The sequence below is a fragment of the Moschus berezovskii genome, chromosome 10 (genome assembly GCF_049115385.1).
Source record: "Moschus berezovskii isolate FMDL1 chromosome 10, NW_MosBer_1.0, whole genome shotgun sequence".
In the NCBI taxonomy this organism is placed as follows: Eukaryota; Metazoa; Chordata; class Mammalia; order Artiodactyla; family Moschidae; genus Moschus; species Moschus berezovskii.
Genome location: NC_142469.1, coordinates 98,190,244 through 98,211,197, shown reverse-complemented (window position 1 = coordinate 98,211,197; position 20,954 = coordinate 98,190,244). Strand labels below are relative to the sequence as shown.

The 20,954-nt window shown below is 44.3% G+C and overlaps 1 protein-coding gene across 1 annotated transcript in view; it reads left to right on the top strand.

Annotated features, from left to right (window-relative positions):
* CNKSR3 (CNKSR family member 3) overlaps positions 1–20,954 on the top strand; it is a 103,178-nt gene that overhangs the window by 43,953 nt on the left and 38,271 nt on the right. Inside the window, exon 2 of the mRNA XM_055432845.2 lies at positions 17,059–17,222. Within this exon, the coding sequence (XP_055288820.1) occupies positions 17,059–17,222 (164 nt within the window). The remainder of the gene's footprint in view (positions 1–17,058; positions 17,223–20,954) is intronic.

The following is a 20,954-nucleotide window of genomic DNA, read 5'->3' as shown; positions in this document are numbered from 1 at the left end:
TCTTTACCATCTGAGCCACCAGGGAAGCCCGTGTTTTGTTGGTAGTACCATGCTTTTCTAAAATAAGAAACAGGCTGATGAAAGGATAGAGGTGATTGGAGTCAAATACTGTGAGCTTCCGGGAAGCGGGTGGTGGTGGTGCGGTGGATTTGGGGAGGCTGAGGTAGGAGGGTCCCCTGAAAAGGGTTTCAGTGGCCCTTGTTGTCTTTAAGGTCTGGTCTCCATGATGATTGTCAAGGCTTTTTGGGGGCTCTCAGTGGAAACAGTAGCCATCAAATCTGCAGTTCCTCTTTCTCAAAGCTTCACCTCTGTCTTTACTTTCCAGGACAGTATGTCCCCTAAGAGCGCGCGCGTGTGTGTGTGTGCGCGCGTGCGCGCTTCGTTTCCCAGTCGTGTCTAACTCTTTGCGACCCCATGGACGGTGGCCTGCCAGGTACCTCTGTCCCTGGGGATTCTCCAGGCAAGAATACTGAATACTGGAGTGGGTTGCCATGCCCTCCTCCAGGAGATCTTCCCAACCCAGGGATCGAATCCAGGTCTCCCACACTGCAGGCGAATTCTTTACCGTTTGAGCCACCAGGAAAGCCCAAGTGCCCTGTATGTGCACCTTCAAGTTGCAAACTGTCAAAGATGCGAACGTGCATTTGCATGTTCAGTCGTGTAAGTTAGGTCACGTGTCTGGCAAACAGTCACACGTGTACATCCTCTGCAGGTGGTTGTGCTTTTGTGTACTTTATTGTACAGTACAACCATGACAGCGGTGACTGGATAGAGTACAGGGCTACCCAGACATCACCTGATCGTGTTTTCAAGGGGGTGGATAGAATTGAATCCAGCAGGGAACCAGGACCTATGCCATCACTGCCAGGCATGAGTGAAATGCAACTTGCTGTCCGTCGCTGACCATCCTTCCGCTCTACCACCTCCCGCCTCCTGTCTCTCCTCTGGGCAGTAACTCTTCTTGCCTGTTCACTCCATGCCAGCCCCTGTATGCCAGCTGTTGTGCTGAACTGCTGTTCTCTTCAGGGTGCTGGACTGTAAGATTAAAAATGTCGTCTTTATTTTTTTCTGGTTGTTGGTTCCTTATGTATTATTTAGGTGAAAAGTACTATAAACCTGTTACAGTGCAGTACTGTGTAGACATGATAGTGTTAAGTTGGATTCCTAGGCTAACTCTGTTGGGCTTACGAATGTGCTCTTAAGAGTGGAACTCGTTTGTATGGAGGGAACTCACTGAACCTGCCTGCATGCCTCCCTGTCCTGCTTGTTCTCTTTACAGTTAACCCTTGTTCACAGAGCAGCACCCCTATATTTTCTTGGTGTAAGAAAATACAAGTGCAGGACAACAGCTCAAGACATCTTTCTCCCTCTTCCTCTTCTTCCCCCACTGGGGCTTCTTCCTGGAAGTTCTCCAGTTTTGCCCTGAGAGCAGAGCCTGGGTCCTAGACTGCGGTAGAGCCCTCCAGTTTTGTGCTATTCCCCAGTTTTTGCACCATCCTTGCTCATGCTTGCCCGTGCTTCTGGAGGGCAGGTGCTTCTTTTTGTTTTGTTTCTGTGGTAGATGCAAGTCCATACAGGAGCCCAGTGAAGTGAGCTGTTCTCTGCTTAGAAAGCGCAACATACACAGGCTCCCCCTGCTCCCTGCCCCTGTGGTTTGCTTGGCTGATTTTTTAAATTGGAGTATAGTCAATTTACGATGTTGTGTCAGTTTCAGGTGTGCAGAGAATGATTCGGTTATACATATATAAATATACTCCTATTCTTTTTCAAATTCTTTCCCATGATTGGTTATTACAAGAAACTGAATATAGTTCTCTATGCTATACAGTAGGTCTTTGCTGTTTATCTGTTTTATACATAGTTTTGTGTATCTGTTAATCCTGAACTAATTTATCCCTCCCCACCCGCCTTGCCCCCTCGGTAACTGTAAATTTGATTTTTATGTCCGTGAGTCTATTTCTGTTTTGTAAATCAGTTCATTTGTATCACTTAAAAAATTATTTTTAATTGGAGAATAATTGCTTTACCTTATTGTGTTGGCTTCTGCCGTACAACAGTGTGAATCAGCCTTAAGTATCTGTATGTCCCCCTCTTCTTGAACCTTCCCCCCACCCCCCACCCCACCCCACTGCTCTAGGGTGTCACGGTGGAATCTAGAAAAGTGGTGCTGATGAACCTACGTGCAGGGCAGGAATAGAGAAGCAGACATAGACAGCGGACTTTGGACACAGTGGGGGACGGAGAGAGTAGCGCTGAAACATACACATTTTCATATGTAAAATAATGGGTGACGGGAAGTTGCTGTGTAGCAAGCACAGGGGCCTCAGCCCGGTGCTCTGCATCACTTTAAGTGATATCATACGATATTTGTGTTGCTCTGTCTGATTTACTTCACTTAGTGTGACATTTGCTACATCCATCCATGTTGCTGTAAATGGCATTATTTTGTTCTTTTTTATGGTTGAGTAATATTCCATCTAGTCAAGGCTATGGTTTTCCCAGTAGCCATGTATGGATGCAAGAGTTGGACTATAAAGAAAGTTGAGCACTGAAGAATTGATGCTTTTGAACTGTGGTGTTGGAGAAGACTCTTGAGAGTCCCTTGGACAGCAAGGAGGTCCAACCAGTCCATCTTAAAGGAAATCAGTCCTGAATGTTCATTGGAAGGACTGATGTTGAAGCTGAAACTCCAGTACTCTGGCCACCTGATGCAAAGAGCTGACTCCTTTGAAAAGACCCTGATGCTGGGAAAGATTGAAGGCAGGAGGAGAAGGGGACGACAGAGGATGATATGGTTGTATGGCATCACCAACTCAATGGACATGAATTTGCGCAAACTCTGGGAGTTGGTGATGGACAGGGAGGCCTGGCGTGCTGCAGTCCATGGGGTCACAAACAGTCGGACACGACTGAGCGACCGAACTGACTGACTGACTGGCTTTGGTATTTGAGTCCTTGCCTTTTCTTTTAACAGGGGGTTGGATGATGGTGGTGTTTTACTAATTTGAGGATGGAAAGAAGAAGCTGGTGACCTAAGATCCATGGGACTCCATGTAGTTTAGCCTGCCAGGCTCCTCTGTCCATGGGATTCTCCAGGCAAGAATACTGGAATGGGTTGCCACTACCTTCTCCAAGGGATCTTCCTGACCCAGGGATCAAACCTGGGTCCTCTGCACTGCAGGCAGATTCCTCACTGTCTGAGCCACCAGGAAAGCCCCAAGATTACAGAATTGTATGGGGATTCTCTGGAAGTTCAGTGGTTAGAACTTGGTGTTTACATTGCTGTGGGCTTGGGTTTAATCCCGGGTTGGGGAACTAAGATCCTGTAAGCCATGCACTGAGGACAAAAACAAAAGACTACAGATTCATAGAAATGTAGTGCTTTTCTGACCATAGGGTCAGCTTTCCAGCCCCTGCCTTTGCACGCTGAAGGATGGGTGACATGATCTGCCTGAGGTCACACAGCTCCTAAGAACTGGAGCCACAGGCCTGCATGCTCTTCACTCTGCATGACATAAAAGTGACTTTGCAAGCTGACGACTTACGAGATCAGTGTCACTCAGTAGCACAGGACGTGGGACATTTCATGTTTTACCAGAGAGTAGTAAAAATTGGGATTTTTCTGGAGAATAAGGAGAAAGTGTCACTTTAATCCTTCAGGAAAACAGAATGGACATTTCCCCAAGCCACGATTATGGAAAACTTGTGGGGATTTTGTGTGAAAGAACCCAGAAGATTCTTCCTCTGCCACACCACAGCTGCAAGGGCTGCTGCTGCTGCTGAGTCGCTTCAGTCGTGTCCGACTCTGTGCAACCCCATAGATGGCAGCCCACCAGGCTCTGCTGTCCCTGGGATTCTCCAGGCAAGAGTACTGGAGTGGGTAGGACCTTCTATATGGGTTTTGCCATCAGGAATATCAGGAATATCCACAGCTGTGGTCTGAGGGGGTTCCAGAAAGAAGGATGAGGAGATGAGAACCAGACGGGGTCCCTCTGAGGAGTATGGCAGATGGAGGGAGGTGGGGTCCTACCGCCTTCACCAGTCACCCCTTCGGAGTTGGGGTCTTCAACCTCAGCCAGGATTTCTTTTCTTTTTTTCTCTTTTATCCAGCCAGTATCTGAGGTGGGTCATCAACAGAGGCATGCCCGGGCCCTGTGTTTTAGAGAGAGAGGCAAATGCAGACTAATGAACACAGAGATGCTCACAGGCTCGCTAAGTCCTAGGAAGGAAGCGAACAGGACATGCAGTGATGAACAGTGGTGATGGGGCTCCTTTCCCTCAGAGTCTTCTGGGTTCTGATACCTGAACTGAGATGAGGGGTGAGGAGGAATCAGCATTCCAGGTTAAAGGAGCATCATGGCGGCAGGTGTTGAGGTGGAAAGGACCAGATATCCTCCGTGTAGAGCATGGTGGTCTGGGGAGGACGTGACAGGACATGAAGTTGGAGAGGCGGGCAGGACCCGACAGCCCAGTCTGGACTTTGCTGGCTCCGGGCTTTACCCCAGGTGCCCTGGAGCCAGCAGGACTTGGAGCAAGGGAGTAACATTTAAACTGTGTGTTGAGAAGGTTTTAGTGAGTCTTGAGAATGTTAGTCTACGTGAAAGGCGTCAATTACCAAAAAACATATATGACCTGATTTATGTGCAGTGTCTAGACTCCATTATGTGACATAGCCAGGCAGACCCAGAGAGACAGAAAGTAGGTTCATTTGGCCTCCTGGTGGGGGTGGGGTGGTGAAATGGGCAGTGGCTACTTTAGGGGTCCTGAGTTTTTTTTTTTGGGGGGTAGGATTGAAAATGTAAATTTGGTTGTGATTATGGTTGCAGAATATACCAGAACTCATTGAATTGTACACTCTAAATAGGTGAATTGTAGGTGAATTGTAGGTTCTGCACTTCATAGTTCAATAAAGCTGTTATTAAAAAAATTAAAAAAAGATTGATGCTGCCTGACAGACCTGCTCCATTGTCCTAGGCATCTGTCACCAACTTCGCAGCTGTGCGGGCCTTTCTTCACTCTCCTTGCATGTGAACATCCCTTTCATCAGCTGTTTATATCATCAGCCGCTGATATCGTTAGCTTCTTGCATCAAACTGAGACAGGCTGGGACCTGGGACCCCTTGCTGCAGTGTTTGCATCTGGATACACCTCTCGTCCAGCACAAAATACAAAGAAACTGTCTGGGACTAAAAATAACTACATGCTTGAGCAACTGGGCCAAATTATGGACAAGAAGATACAAAGAGACCAAGAAACCCAACTGCCCCTTTTGAAGAGCCCAGAGTGAAAGTAGGCGGTCAGGGACAAAAGGAGATACTGCACATGTCCCCCGCCCTCAACACCACCTAAGGGATGGTCAAGCCACCTGTCATCCTTCCAGCCTGACCCCTGGACACACCCCTAGCCTCACCCTGTTGCTCGTTCTCAGGGGGGCCTGATAAAGCCTTGCCTGAATTTCTTGCCTGGCCTCTGATCAGTTTCTGTTGATTAAGGAGGCCAAAAACTCTGGAGGGTAACCAAACCTTCAGGTCTTCCAATCTCATACAGGCTTCAGTACTGCTCTTTCACATGGCTCGTGTGTGTGTGAGTGTGAGTGTGTGTATGTGTGTGTCCATGTGCTCAGTTGCTCAGCCGGGTCCAATTCTTTGCGGCCCTATGGGCTGTAGTCCACCAGGCTCCTCTGTCCATGGGACTCTCCAGGCAAGAATACTGGAGTGGGTTGCCATTTCCTCCTCCGGGGGATCTTCCTGAACCAGGGATCGAACCCATGTCTCCTGTGTCTCCTGCATTGGCGGGCAGATTACTTTACCACTGCACCACCTGGGAAGCCCAGAGGGTTGGATAGACAATAGTTTTTTCACGGAAATCTCAATGGACTCAGGCAAACCAGAGGTGATTGTGTCATCTCCTCATGGTGGAACTTGCTCCTGGGCGGTACTGACACTCAAGCAGTGCGTGAAGCTTCCAGGTTGCTACTGTGGCCACCACCTGGTCCACACTCCGGAGGGGGTCGTCTGTAGTTCCATGAACTTAAACTTGCTGTGCGCCCAGGAAACTGGTTAACTCCTCCCTGGGTTTAGCGTAAGCTTGCCAGTGACAATGGTTTTTAACCAATGTTTGGTTTTTAGACCGAATCTAATTTATAGTTTTGGAAAAATAAACGTGCTGGGGGTGGTGGAGAGTATGATTACTGGGCAAAGGACAGTAAATTCTTTTCTCATCGTTCACGTGGTGTCCCCTTCCCTCCCCTCTTGGTCCACGGTTCCAGAATTGGATACAGTGGTTTGGTTACTGAATTACAACACCAGCCTTGGAAAGTTCACATTTCTTTTACCCCAGAGGATTGTGGCTTGCTTTGTGTTCATCTTCACAATTTTGTTTTTGTTTTTAGCATCTGAGAACTTGGCTTGCCATCTTTATTTAGTAACAGCGGTTATATGTATGTGTTCATAAACACACAGTTGCAGACTTCTGCATCACTGTTGAATTTCTTCCCTGCCCTCGGTGCTATCTTTCAAGTTTGTCATACTTTTGGGGGTTGGGGACAAGGGAAGGGGATTGCAATGCTGAGCCATCAGAGCTGTTATTATATTCTGGATTTTCATCATCCCTGTAGACCATCAGTTCTTTGGTTGATTCTGATTCGCATGTCAGTGCTTTTTCAGTGATTTAGAGCAGTATAAAGACCTTCCCGAAATGATGGTTTCAGACAACAGTAACTTTCCCCTATCCCCAGTCTGGTCTCCCCTTTGAGACTGGACTCAGGATGCTGGGGGCATAGCAGGCTGCCCTTTCATAGCATCAGAAGTTGTGCAGAGTCTGTGTAGGGGTTGGGGCAGGGGAGGAGTTGCCAGACCTGCATCTTGGAAGCCAGAGTTTCCTGGTGAAAATCTTCAGTTGAGTTGCATTCCTTCCTAGTTCATAAACCTCAAATGAGGGCAGCTCATCTGACTGTTGTTTTCTGGGTAACTTGAATCCTTGAACTCCTATTTTCACTTTCTTAAATTATCCTAGCATGGATATATTTGCTATTTCCAAGTTTTGTTTCAGTCATAAATCCTCCATGTATATAGTAAAACCGAGGGAGTTGGCTGGCTTTTTGGTTCCATCTTCTGATGTCCTCAGAGTGATGTAAGTCTTAGAAAACGTTGGTTACTAGCAAGAAAGTTGAGTTTGCTTTAGAAACAAAGTACTTATTTTAGTTGCTTCTCCCTAAGACACCAAAGCTACATTCTTTTGCAGCTCTTCCATGATGTGTGGACCAGCCTCTCCTAAATATTTAAAAGCACAGACTGCCTCTGGGTTGTCCCAGTGCACTGGCTTTGAGTGCCCTGTTTCATGCATTGAACTTGAACGGGTGATCTGTTTCATACTGTAGTATACATGTTTCAATGCTATTCTCTCAAATCATCACACCCTCGCCTTCTCCCACAGAGAAGTCCAAGAGTTCCAACAGAGTCCAAAAGTCTGTTCTTTACATCTGTGTCTCTTTTGCTGTCTTGCATATAGGGTCTTCGTTACCATCTTTCTAAATTCCATATATGTGCATTAGTATACTGTACTGGTGTTTTTCTTACTGACTTACTTCACTCTGTATAATAGGCTCCAGTTTTATCCCCCTCATTAGGACTGACTCAAATGCGTTCTTTTTGATAGCTGAGTAATATTCCATTGTGTATATGTACCACAACTTTCTTATCCATTTGTCTGCCGATGGACATCTAGGTTGCTTCCATGCCCTAGCTATTGTAAACAGAAAAGCATAGACTTTTATTTTGTCTTCAGTATTTCTATTTTTTCAGCTAGGTACCTGCCCACCTCCTCCCCACCCCAGATAGTCAGCAGAGTGGCCCTCCTCCTCAAAATAAGCTGCTCCATCCCATGAACATAGTGGAGAGACTTTGTTGTTTTGCAGTTGAGCTTCTAGTATCCCTGTGGCTGCATCTTTGGATGTGTTTGGGTTTCAAACAGTTTTTGTTTCCAAGGCGGCAACAGCCTTGGGCATGACTTCGTATACTCACAGCTCTAATGAGGGCAGAAGCCCTGATGGAGTTTTTCTCAAGACCAGATTCATTCATTTTGATGATTGTCTTTGGCTTTAAGGAGGTTTGGGATTCCAGTTTCTGAGCAATTTATTTCCTTCTTTATACTCTGCAACTTAAGTAGAGGTATCAGTACTAAGTGGAGAAGTGTAGACTTTTAGATCTGAAAAGTACTGAGAGAGATTTTTTAAAAATTTATTGTTTTTTTTAGTTTATTTTTAATTGGAGGATAATTGGTTTACAATGTTGTATTGGTTTCTGCTGTACGACACGGTGAATCAGCCATATGTATACATATATCCCTTTCTACTTGAACCTCCCTCCCACCCCTGAGAGTTCTTTTCAGACATTATGTTTAGCTCTGGTCCTCTTTCTTCAAATTATATTTAACCAGAAGCCTGGTAGGATGACTGAGAAAGTCAAAGAAGTGAGTAAAAAGTGTGTGTCAGTGGGTAAAAAAGTGAGTAAAAAGTGGGTGTCAGTCTTAATGGAAGTCTGTTAGTTCACACGAGGGGCTCAAGAACTGGAAATAAGTGATTTTGCTAGTGTTGTGCATCGCAGGACCGGGACCAAAGCCAGGCTGAGAAATCAGGTTCCCTTCATTAGAAAGCAAGGCATTGGTTACCAGGGGCCACGGAGAAAGAACTGGCCCAGCAGAAGGGCCCAAGACAACTGTTTGGGGTGATAGAAATGTTCACATCGTGATTGAGGTATCATGACATGGCTGTATTTGTCAAAATTCATTGACTTGTAAACTGGAAAGGGGTGAATTTTGTTGTATATAAAGTGGATAGAAATTGTAAGAGGTCTGGACTTCCCTGGTGGTCCAGTGGTTAATACTTCATGCTCTCAATGCAGGGGTTCCTGATTTCTAGGTCAGGGAGCTAGATCCCATACACTGCAGTGAAGACTGAAGATTTCCCGTGCCACAACTAAGATCTGGTGCAGCCAGATAAATGAATAAAAATAAAATTATTTTTAAAAAAATTGTAAAGTGTCTCCTAAAACATGTTCAGGACTTTTTTGGGGTGAGAGGAAGGGAGATAATATTTTTTTTCCTGCTTTTTAATTTGGTGTAATTATATCAGGTGATTCTTCTCAAAGTACAAAAAGAAAAGAATCAGAGTCGCCTCATTCCCAGTCTTGTCTCATTCCCAGTTGGCAGGTTTATCATCCCTCTGAACTACTCGTTGCGGCTGTTGGTTATCCCAAGGATGGGCGCACCTTTTCTGTCAAGGGCCAGATAGTAAACATTTTAGGCCTTGGAGGCATTTGGTTTCTGTCTCAACTGCTCAGTTCTGTTATTCTATCTTGAAAGCAGCCAGAGACAGTATGTAAACAAAGGAGCGTGGCTGTGTTCCCATGAAACTTTACCTCCCAAAGTGGGCAGTGGGCTGGATTTTGCCCATCAGTTTTATTTGCCAGTCTTTGAGTTACACGTTTGTTCCTTTCAGAGAAACTCAGGGTATTTTCTCCATCATCAGCAGAAGGAGGAACGTTATAGAAAAGTGGGGTTGTAGGGGTGTTTGGAAGAGGACAGTTCCTGAAAGTCTTGGAATGCCCTGCTAAGCTCACGGATTTGGATCTGTTAAGCAGAGGGTGGTTTTTGCTCAGGTGGGATTGTGGAGGCTGACCTAAGGGGAAGAAGGGAATGCACGTGGCAACCAGTTTCTAGATGAGTGCAGAAACCAAAGCAGCTGTGACATAAGATAAGATGGAGGGGCTCCAGTGGAGGGGCACTCAACATTGAGATGGCGAGAACTCAAAGGCCTGAAGACTGGAAGTCCTGGGGATGAAGAATCTGGAGGAGGAGGAGGGGCCTGGCTCCCACTTTCTAGCTTGGACAACTCTGTAAGTCTTGGAGTCATTGACCAAAATGATGAAAGTGGGGGAGACAGGCTTGATGAGAAAGATGAGTTCAGGTGAATTGTGTTGGGTTTTAGATTAGTTAAAAGAATTTGGGAGTCATTATTGTAGAGCTCTGTAGCTTTCAGATTTTTTGTTTTTTCTTTTTTATCGCAATGGACAGCATGCAGGGTCTTAGGTTCTCCAGCCAGGAATTGACCTGTGCCCCCTGCAGTGAAAGCACCGCGGGCCCTCCTGGAAAGCCCCTGTAGCTTTCATATTTTTGATGGTGCTTTCCCAGGTCACACATCAACAATACATGGTCACTTAACTACAAGTAATGTACACATTCTACTGGACTAGCGTGCATATTATGAAACCTAATATAGAAATTTATTGTCCAGTTGCTAAGTTGTGTCCGACTCTCTGTGGCCACATGGACTGCAGCACGCCAGCCCCTCCGTCCTCCACTATCTCCTGGAGTTGGCTCAGATTCATGTCCATTGAGTCACTGATGCTATCTAACCACCTCATCCTTTCCCGCCTCCTTCTCCTTTTGCCTTCAGTATAAGAAATGTGCTGAGTTGCTTCATTCGTATCCAACTCTTTGTGACCCTATGGACTGTAGCCCATCAGGCTCCTCTGTCCATGGGACTTCTCCAGGCTTAAAATCTGGAGTGGGTTACCATGCCATCCTCCAGGGCATCTTCCTGACGCAGGGATGGAACCCTCGTCTCCCGCATTGGCAGGTGGATTCTTTACCACTAGTACCACCTGGGAAGCCCCAATATAAGAAATAGGCATTTCTAAAGGGGTAAGGCTGAAACTGCAGTACTTTGGCCACCTCATGCGACGAGTTGACTCACTGGAAAAGACTCTGATGCTGGGAAAGGTTTGGGGCAGGAGGAGAAGGGGACGACAGAGAATGAGATGGCTGGATGGCATCACCGACTCTGTGGACATGAATTTGAGTGTACTCCGGGAGTTGGTGATGGACAGGGAGGCCTGGCGTGCTGCGATTCATGGGGTCGCGGAGAGTTGGACACGACTGAGTGACTGAACTGAACTGAAAGGGGTAAGAAAGATTTTTTTAAAAAATCACAAAGCAAATACCTGTTTAATGTGTGATTATTCTTTAACATGGGATGTGATACTGTATTTCTCTTAGATTTGGTCATTATTAGATTAAAAGCATCAGGTCACCCCTTGTAACAGTTAGCTTATGCTTGTGTTACCTTCAGTGTACAGTTCATTATGCTTTTCATCCTTTTCAGATCAGTAGGGGAAGACAGAAGATCTTGAGGCGAGAAAGGGAAGTCATGGCCCAAATTGAATACAGGATATTCTGAAAGGGGGGAAAGAGGGTGGCTTGGGAGGAAACTGGCTTCTTCCCCGTTGAGAGGGAGGAGCTGGGCTTCCATCAGAGGCCTCGGCAGGTGCAAAGGCTGGCTGTGCCCTTTTGTCTCAGGCTGTCCCTGGGGCTGAGACAGGCTGGGACTGGGGACCCTTTGCTGCAGTGCTTGGACAAACATCTCCTGGAGCAACAAAATACAAAGAAACGATAAGGGACAAAAATAACCATGTGCATGCCCCATTGGGGCAAGTTATGAACAATAAGATACAGAAAGACCAAAAACTCCCATCTGCCACTTCTGAAGAGCTGGGAGCAAAACAGAGTATTGCACTTGCCCCCAGCACACAGCAGCACCAAAGTGGTGGGCACCACCTAAGCCTCCCCTCCAAACCACCCTTGGACCTGCCCCTACCCTCACTCCATATAAGGAACCAGCTTGCCCGCCTTGGGGAGGGAGCAGGGGACCTATTACCTGTTTTTGCTCCCCTTGCTGCAACAGGGGCCCCAATAAAGCCTTTCCTGCATTTCTTGTCTGATCTCTTATCAATTTCTATTGATTAAGGAGGCCAAACACCGTGGTCAGCAACAGAATCACCTCCATTTCTCCTTCTTAGAGACACTGGTAGTTCTTTTGACTCATTAAGAAAGGCCAGTGGGTCAAGGGCTTGTCTGATAAAGCAAAACGTATTCCTCAATCCTTTAAATGAGCTAAAATTTAGTGCACCCTGTGTTTCTAACATGGTGTTACTGCCGAAACTTGGACTGCTGTACCTAAAGCACTTGTATCAACTAGCTTTAAAATTAAGGCCAACAGACCTTGACAAAAGGGGGTGACAAAGAACAGTTATTCCAGAAGGATAGAGTTGGGTGGTAGGTAGTGTTATTATCTCTTTTACAAGTGAGCTAACCGGCTAACTTGCCCCAGGTACCCAGTTAGCAGGAAGTGGACAGAGATTGGACTCAGGCTCTTAACCGCTGCCCTCTTGGCTTTCTGATATAAATTGGAGAATAGTATTTTTAAAAATCATGAGATGTTTGTTTTCTTCCTTTTTGCCTTTGGGATTTCTTTGAGAGTGTAGGATTATTTTCAGGTTTAAGGATAGGGGAGGGAGTCTGGGTGTCTCTCCCTGCAGCGTCCATTCTGTGGGAACCCTATCCTTTTCCTTGGTGGTTCTTTTCACATTGAATTGTGTGTTTAATTTAATTTGTATAAATGGAATGTCTTTAATCTAATTTTGTGTAATTATGTCTTTCTCTCAGCCCTGCTAGACTTTCTGTAAGTTCCTTGAAGCAAAGAACTGGTAAATAGATACATTTGACAAGTTAAAGTGCAAGGTGTGTTACAAATTCTAAAACCGGTTTATTTTAAATTGGGGATTTTCCCCAATTTTCTGGGATGGCATACTAGTTTGATTTGGCTGTTTATGAATGTTTAATTGTATTCTAAACAATAGGATAACTGAACAATAGGCCATGGTGTATTGGAATAATAAAACTGGAGACAGTACTATTTAAAACATAGCATATTCAATATATGTGTCCCTTGAGGGGAAAGTCTTTTTATTTTTAAAATTTTTTATTGAAGTATAGTTGATTTACAATGGTGTGTTAGTCTCGAGTGTACAGGAAAGTGATTCAGTTATACATATATATGTATATTTCTATTCCTTTCCAGAGTCTTTTCCATTGTAAGTTATTATAAGATATTGAATATAGTTCCCTGTGCTATACAGTAGGTCCTTCTTGGTTATTTATTTATAGTACTGTGTAGCTATTAATCCCAAATTCTTAATTTATCCCTTCCCCTTTGGTAACTATAAGTTTGTTTTCTTCATGAGTCTGTTTCAAAGTTCATTGTATCATTTTTTTTTGATTCCACATATAAGTGATATCATTTATTTGTCTGACTTACTTCACTTAGTATCTCTAAGTTCATCCATGTTGCTGCAAATGACATTATTTCATTCTTTTTTATGGCTGAGTAATATTCCATTGTGTGTGTGTGTTTGTGTGTGTATGTGCATGTATCATATCTTTATCCATTTGTCTTTTGATGGGCATTTAGATTACTTCCACAGTGGGGAGTCTTTCAGTTCAGTTCAGTTGCTCAGTTGTGTCCAACTCTTTGTGACCCCATGAATCACAGCATGCCAGGCCTCCCTGTCCATCACCAACTCCCGGAGTTCACTCAAACCCACCTCCATCGAGTTGGTGATGACATCCAGCCATCTCATTCTCTGTTGTCCCCTTCTCCTCCTGCCCTCAATCCCTCCCAGCATCAGAGTCTTTTCCAGTGAGTCAGCTCTTCGCATGAGGTGGCCAAAGTATTGGAGTTTCAGCTTTAGCATCAGTCCTTCCAATGAACACCCAGGACTGATCTCCTTTAGAATGGACTGGTTGGATCTCCTTGCAGTCCAAGGGACTCTCAAGCGCTCTAGATTCTGTATTTGGGTAGGTAACCACGTGGTGTTTCTACTTGGTAATTCTACTACATCTTGGGGATCTTTTGATTAGCTGAGGTCAAATCATTTCTAGTCCTCTGAATCCTCAAGGAGATTCTGGACCTTTCACAGGCAAATGTTCTGCTGTTTTCTTCACTTCTTTCTCGTCCTATCCAGAAACATCTTTATATCTCCCATATTAGCCTTCTTCTTTGTATCCAAAATATTTCCTTAATGCTCTGAAGCTATTTCTGAAATCCTGTTTCTTCAGTGGAACTTTTCACAGTTAAAAGAGAAATCTGGCCTCATCTTTATTTCTACTTATTATTAAAGGATGAAGTTTTATGGACACCTAGGGTGCATGGGTCCTTCACTTTAAATGTAATGGACTAGTTTATTCTGCACATGAGAAGTAATGTGAGCCGGTTTTCTTCTCGTATTTTGAGCAAAGAACTTGCTTGGCACGGTAAACATGAATCGTAATTCTGTTGGTCATTGGGCCTTGTTTATTTTAGGGAAAAGTTTATCACATGTGGATGAACATGAAGTGTTGTTAGGTTTGTGTTGGTTTGTTAGAGCTGTCGTAACAAAGCCCCACAGACTGCGTGGCTGAAACAACAGGAATTTAATGTCTCCAAATTCTAGAAGCCAGAAGTCTGAGATCGTAGTATTCGCAGAGATGGTTTCTTCTGAGGCCTCTCTTCCTGGCTTGTAGAGCCCTCCCCCTGTATGTCCTCACGTGCTCTTCTCTGGGTGTGTGTGTCTGCTTCTCTCGTAAGAACATCGGTCGTACTGGGTTAGTGTGCTCAGTCACTCCGTCGTGTCCGACTCTTTGTGCCTCTTGAACTGTAGCCCACCAGGCTCCTCTGTTCGTGGGATTTTCCAGGCAAGAATACTGGAGTCGGTTTCCATTTCCTCCTTCATATTGGGTCACCCATATGACCTTGTTTGACTTAATCAACTCTTTAAAAACATTACCTCCAAATTCAGTAATGTTCTGAGGTACTGCCGATTAGAACTTCAACATATGTATCTTGGGAAGATTGATTCAGCTGTAACAGGGTTTAATTGTTTAATATAATTGTCCTAAACATTTATGACAAATTAGACCAAAAATTCCTTTTAAAGCTTAAGAGCAGGCAAGGACAGAGAACACTCTGAAGGAGGGGAGAGTGGAAGATATTGTATCAATCTGGCTTAAAACTGGCTAAGTAATTTAGGGTAAAATTCACAGTGATTAGTCTTTTGTTTGTACTTTCCCAGTTTTGGGGGTCAATGAAATGTGAAGTACCTTCTCAGGACCCCTAGGTTTCCATGATTCTGTTGTAATAGCTGTAATTAGACTTTACTCCTTATTTAGGAGCAAGCTTGGAGAGGAATTTTTATAGTTCCATGTTTGCTGGGTAGAATGCAAAAGGATCGGGGCTTGTGTTAACAAACCTTGATTTGAATTTGAGCTCTTTTCTTCTATATTGGGCTGAAGAAAATGGCCAACAAAATTGTTCTCTTGGCATTGTACCAGCTATGTAACTGTGTTACTGTGGACAAGTTACAGAACTTCCACCTGCCTTGATTGAGTCATCCATGAAATGGGAATAGAGTTGTAAGGAGACTCTCCTTGTCTCTTGGACTACCACTGTTGTGTCCTGCAGATAGACTCTGCCCCCTTGCAGACCGCCCTGGATACCCTGGATGGTTACCCTCCATATCTGCTGGCTGGTGTGGCCTCCACTGCCTGCTTGACTCACATGCGATGGAGGCCACCTGTGGCTCGAGGCCATCAAAGTGGAGGTGGGTTTATATAGTTGCCACAACCTCGCTGCTGTGTGACAGAACCCCTCTGTTAGACAGATGTTTCTTCAGGGAGGGTGGATTAGTGCTGACTAGTTATTTGTTACCATAAAATTAATTTTTCTTAATCTCTTCTTTAGGTATTTGATAGTCCCAAATGGTTATTAGGACTCTGTTTCTCTTTCTACATCTTATCAGGAGGCAAATGGTGAAAGTTTTTGCCACTTTCAAAACTTTCAAAATAGTGGGGCAGAGATATCACTTAACACATTTTGAGTGCTAAATGGACTTTAGATTTTGAGATCCATGGACTCTAGTATTTCCAAAAGTAAATGCCAGACCTATGTCTACTTTCCTGGTTCAGAATACCCACATAGAGAGCTTTCGGGAGGGGTAAATAAAGTGTGTGTGTGTGCGTGTTTGTGTGTTTAGGTGGGGAGGGGACAGCAGCATGCCTTCCACATACTTTGTTCTAGTTAAATTGAGTTTTCATCCTTTGTGTGGGATTGAATTTATATAAATCTATTCTTTTAAAACACTCAGGTGGCTTTTATTCTTAGGCTTAAATAGATAAACTGATTTAGTGTGAAATCTTCTAGTAAAACCATTAAAACATGTTGACCAGAGAGTTCTCTATACAGGAATAAAGAATCCCAAGCTCTATTAGGCTTACCTATTTTAATCATTGTATAAGAATATTAAAATACAGCACTGTTGGCAGTAATGTTTGACCTGGAAAAATTCCCATAAGCGAACCCATTGAACATTGTCTTTGTCTGGCTCTACTCCTGATACTGTCTCCTCTGGATTCTGTATTTATCAGAACTTTTCAGTAGCAAGGGACAAAAATTCAATACTTATTTAAAACGGGAATTTATTTTGATGTAAGTAAAAATATTCTGGGGTTAGAAGTATCTTTAAACAGGATTAGATCCAGGGACACGTAGGATATTACAGGGTCATCTTCTTTGTCTCAAATGGATTTATTTAAAAAAACAAATCAGAAACATGACTCCCAGAATCCCTAAGACTGTATCTTTATGACTTCTAATTGGAAAAGGAGAAGGAGACTTTGTCTTCCTTTGTTCACATATCAAATATCAGGGGAGATTTTGATTGGTTCTGCTTGAATCACATGTTCATCCCTGAACCTATCACTGGCTGGTGGATAGAATAGTGTGGCCAATCACTGTGGCAGAGCATCTTCATTGGCATGTCCGCTGGAATCACGTGGGCTGGGAGAGGGCTGATGTTCCAGAGAAAGACTGCTTAGCCAACAGACAAATGTATGTGTAGAACAGATAACTAGCATTTCAAACCACCAGGGGTTAGTGTTTATTCTTCTAGCCGAAAGGGAATGGAAAGATAGCTGTCAAAATTGTGGGATCCATCTGAAAATTTAAGCTGTGATTTAAATTTAAAATTTAGATTTAAAACTCGTTTAAGAAGACGAGAACACACTTGATTGTGTGGACCGTCAAATAGTGGAGCATAATTAGTGATTCCTGAGGTTGACTTAAACGTGGACATTTTTTGGAGTAAGGGAACAAAATGACAATAATGGACTCTTTTGCTTTCTTGGCAGGGTTAGATGATTGCCTTCAGCAGTATGTCCACAAGTTTGAACGAGAGAAGATTAACGGAGAGCAGCTGCTACAGATTTCCCACCAGGATCTAGAGGAGCTGGGTGTCACACGCATTGGACACCAGGAACTTGTGCTGGAGGCTGTCGACCTTCTCTGTGCCCTGGTTAGTTCAGGAAAAGGTGACCTGTACTGTGATGATGGTTTTTTAAGAACCTCACCTTTCAAATCTCCTTGATTTTGTTGTCTTGCTTGTCATCATTTTCTCAATGATCCACTGAAGTAGAGCATGAGCTGAAGATAATATCAGAAGGGAAGAAAAGAAATAATTTTCTAGGAAGAGCTGGTAAACAATAGTCTGCACCTACAGTCTGGCCTGCTGTCTATTTTTGTAAATAAAGTTTTATTGGAACACAGCCATGCCCATTCATTTAAGTGTTATCCGTGACGACTTTTATGTTAGTGTGGCAGAGTTGGGTAGTTGTTTCAGGGACAGTGTACCCCCTTAAAGCTGAAAATATTTGCTCTCTTGGCCTTTACAGAAAAAGTTTTCCTTTTATGGAAAAAATTCTGTATTCATTTTATTTTCCTTTTATAAAGAATAAAACGATGAAGATGGTCCTGAATGAACATGTCATCTTCTCCATTGAAATGACAAATGGGTTTTGATTTTTTTGGTCTGTTTTTGTTACGTAAAAGTCATTTTTATATTTTACAGATATTTGTGATAGTTTAATAACTGATGCTGGTGCTTGAAATATTCAGCCTATGAAATGGCAGCTGGATGGGGAAAATAAAATGTGAACTTAGTTATATTTCGCAGTTGACTTGAGTTTTGGCTTGAACCTGAGTGAGTTAAATCTGGCCAGGTTCTGACTCTTCACTGCATCTGTGGTGTGGGGAGCACTGATAGCTCTTTTAGTTGTGGGCTAAAACCACCTCCAAGGGCATTGTGTTTATAAACAGGTTGGCATAGGGTGAGATCCACGTCAATTGTGGTGCCATGCAAAGGATGCCGTTTCCTTAACTGTCTTGCTTTGGACAAAGTCGGCAGCATTCAGACTGCTCTGCTGTGAACCGGAGCCAAGGGCATATACAATTACATCACCGAGAATGGTGGGAAAAAATGTGCTCCCGACTGCTTGCCATTGGCGGTCTGCGCCCCGTTGATTACATAACACTTGCTGCATTGTGCATGTTCTTCTTAAAATGGACACAGCCTTGTCTTCTCCTCTGAGATGCCCTACTCTTGTTTAGGAAAGTAACGGGGGAAATTGTGGTTGATGAATGAACTGCCACCAGGGACACGCTATGGCCAAGTGGTGTGAGCGCTGGCCTGGGAGGCAGGGTTTTGCATTTTAATCCAGGCTCTGTTGCACTCTTGGCTCTGTGACCTCCAGGGAGACCGTGGTGTCTGTTTTCCCCATTTGTGCAGTGACACTCCCCTAGATGTGAAAGCCTACACTCTGTAGCAGCAGAGTGAGGAGGTTTTTGCTGAGGGCATATGGGACAGGGGTGATCAATTTCCCGTTCGGAGCCTCAGTAGGAGATGGGCCCCAGCCTCCCTCCTTCAGCTGGAGACCCGTCCAGCATCCATCAATCAGGGAGTCAATTGACCCCAAGGTGGGGCCCCCTGCGGTCCTCACACCTTGGGGGCTTCATGCATGGGGCTGCGTCAGGAGTAGCAGGGAGATTGTCTTTGACTTCAATCCCTGGGGAAAGTAGCCTCGTTCTTCCTGGATGGGTCCAGCTGCTACATGGCCTTCTGGCTTGGTTTTGGAAGCTGCCACGGCCCTAGGACAGCACTGAGCAGCTCGATCAGGGTGTCTATCCTCCCTACCAGCGTGCCAGTTTGCTTCTCTAGAGCCTGGTGCGAGCTTTTAGACACAGCTGCCCGTCACACAGGATCATGTGTATCTGGGCAAAGAGAGGTCAGATTGATGGGGGCGGGAGTTCAGGGTCGGGGAAACTTCCTCCCTGCCTCGCGGAGTAAGGCAGCAGAACCAGCATTTAGCTGTGTACTGACACCTAAGTGTTTTGGGCTGCCCAGAAGATGTCCTAGTCCTGTTTATGATTAAAACTTGCGTGTTTCATACAGTAAGACATGTTTGAGTTTACTCGTGTTGCGCTTTCTGGGAACATTGCTTTTTGGTCTTTTTCTGCTGTTTCAGATCATCTCTTTGGCTTTGCGGTAGGGCTTGGAGGGCAGGTAGATTACTTTGAAATCCACAAGATGGAAGGGGAGGAGGAAGGATGGACTGCAGGCATGTTGTGGATGTCAAGCGGGATAATTAACATAACAGCTGCCTCTCTGCTTCCCCTCCCTTCTTTACCTCTTAAAATATTAGACTAAAGTGAACAAAGCTGGAGAAATGCCAGAACCTAAAGCTGTGTTTTATCTCCTACAATTTCCTTCTAATTTCCTTTGTAGACAAAGTTTTGACCTCAGACTCTTTCTGGGCATGTTTCGTGTAGCAGAGTGCCAGTGAATGCATTTGACAGGAGGGTCATGGAAGGGTCTTAAATGAATGTGCCTTTTTTGAGTCGGGGAGGGTTTTCGAGCATTCAGTTAAATATCTTTAGCCTGGCTATAATCTCTTTTTAAAATATTCTTATTATAATTCATCTGTTTATTATATCAATACCATGTTTAATCCATTTACACCATACAGATCTTTGTATATTTAAACAAGTATATATTTAATAAGTGTATATTTAAATAACTTCTTTGCCTCGAACAGTCCATCCCCTGGACGGTTAATATGTATTTGCAGTTGTCCCTGCTATTATGAGAGACATTTCTATGTAAACAGTTTAGTGGATGTTGATTTTATGATGGACAGGAAATGAGTAGAATTAGAAGCAAGAGAGGGAGGAAAAAACAAAACCACTGGAAAGTTTTGGAAAGAAAAGGGCAGATAGAATCTATAGGAACCTAAAATAAGGAACCGCTATTAAAATCCTGACACCAGCGAGCAGATGGGCCACTGGTTCTGGTTCTGGATACAGAACAAGGAGCACTCCCTTTTGGGAACAGTGGCCTTGGCTGGCTAGAGTGGCTTAGGAGAGAGACTTGTTTTCTAAGGCAGAACCAAGACCACTTTTCAGGACTGAGTAGAATCCGGTTTTTCTCCCTCTGTCTGGGGCAGGGGGTGACTGGGACAGGCTGTAGAACTGCTTTTTTCCAGTAGCTGCTACCTGTGACCGTTTAAATGGAAATGAATTAAAATGAAAGAGTAAAGTTCAGTTCCACAGTCGCACAGCTACATTCCAAGTGCTCAGAGAACATTTTCATCATTGCAGAAGGTTCTGTTGGACAGCATTCGTCTCTAGGGTGGGATGGAGAGTAAAAAGGTACTAGTTCAGTTCAGTTCAGTCACTCAGTCGTGTCCGACTCTCCGCGACCCCATGAATCACAACACGCCAGGCCTCCCTGTCCATCACCAACTCCCGGAGTACACTCAAACTCATGTCCACAGAGTCGGTGATGCCATCCAGCCATCTCATTCTCTAAGTGTAAAACCCATTTTCTTTGCCGGATCAACCAGACCCTAGTTTCCTGGAGACCAAGAGAGGAACAGATGTATTTTTAAGGTTGGAGTAGGCAGAGGAAAGTGAACAGAGTTGGAATTCATACACGTATCAAGTGATGCCATCTCCATATGTGCTTAAAACGAAATACCTGTGATGTGTCTACCTGCCCAGGGTGCTTCTGTGCACTTGTGTACCCCAGAGATGACCCATTATTCATCATTTACCATTCAGCAAAACAGTTTAAAACAATTTTTTGAAGTTTCAATATGTGTTCATTTATTTGGTGTGTGGGGTCTTAGTTGCGGCATGCAGGATCCTTGTGTCATGTGGGATCTTTCACTGGGGTGCATGGACTCTAGTTGTG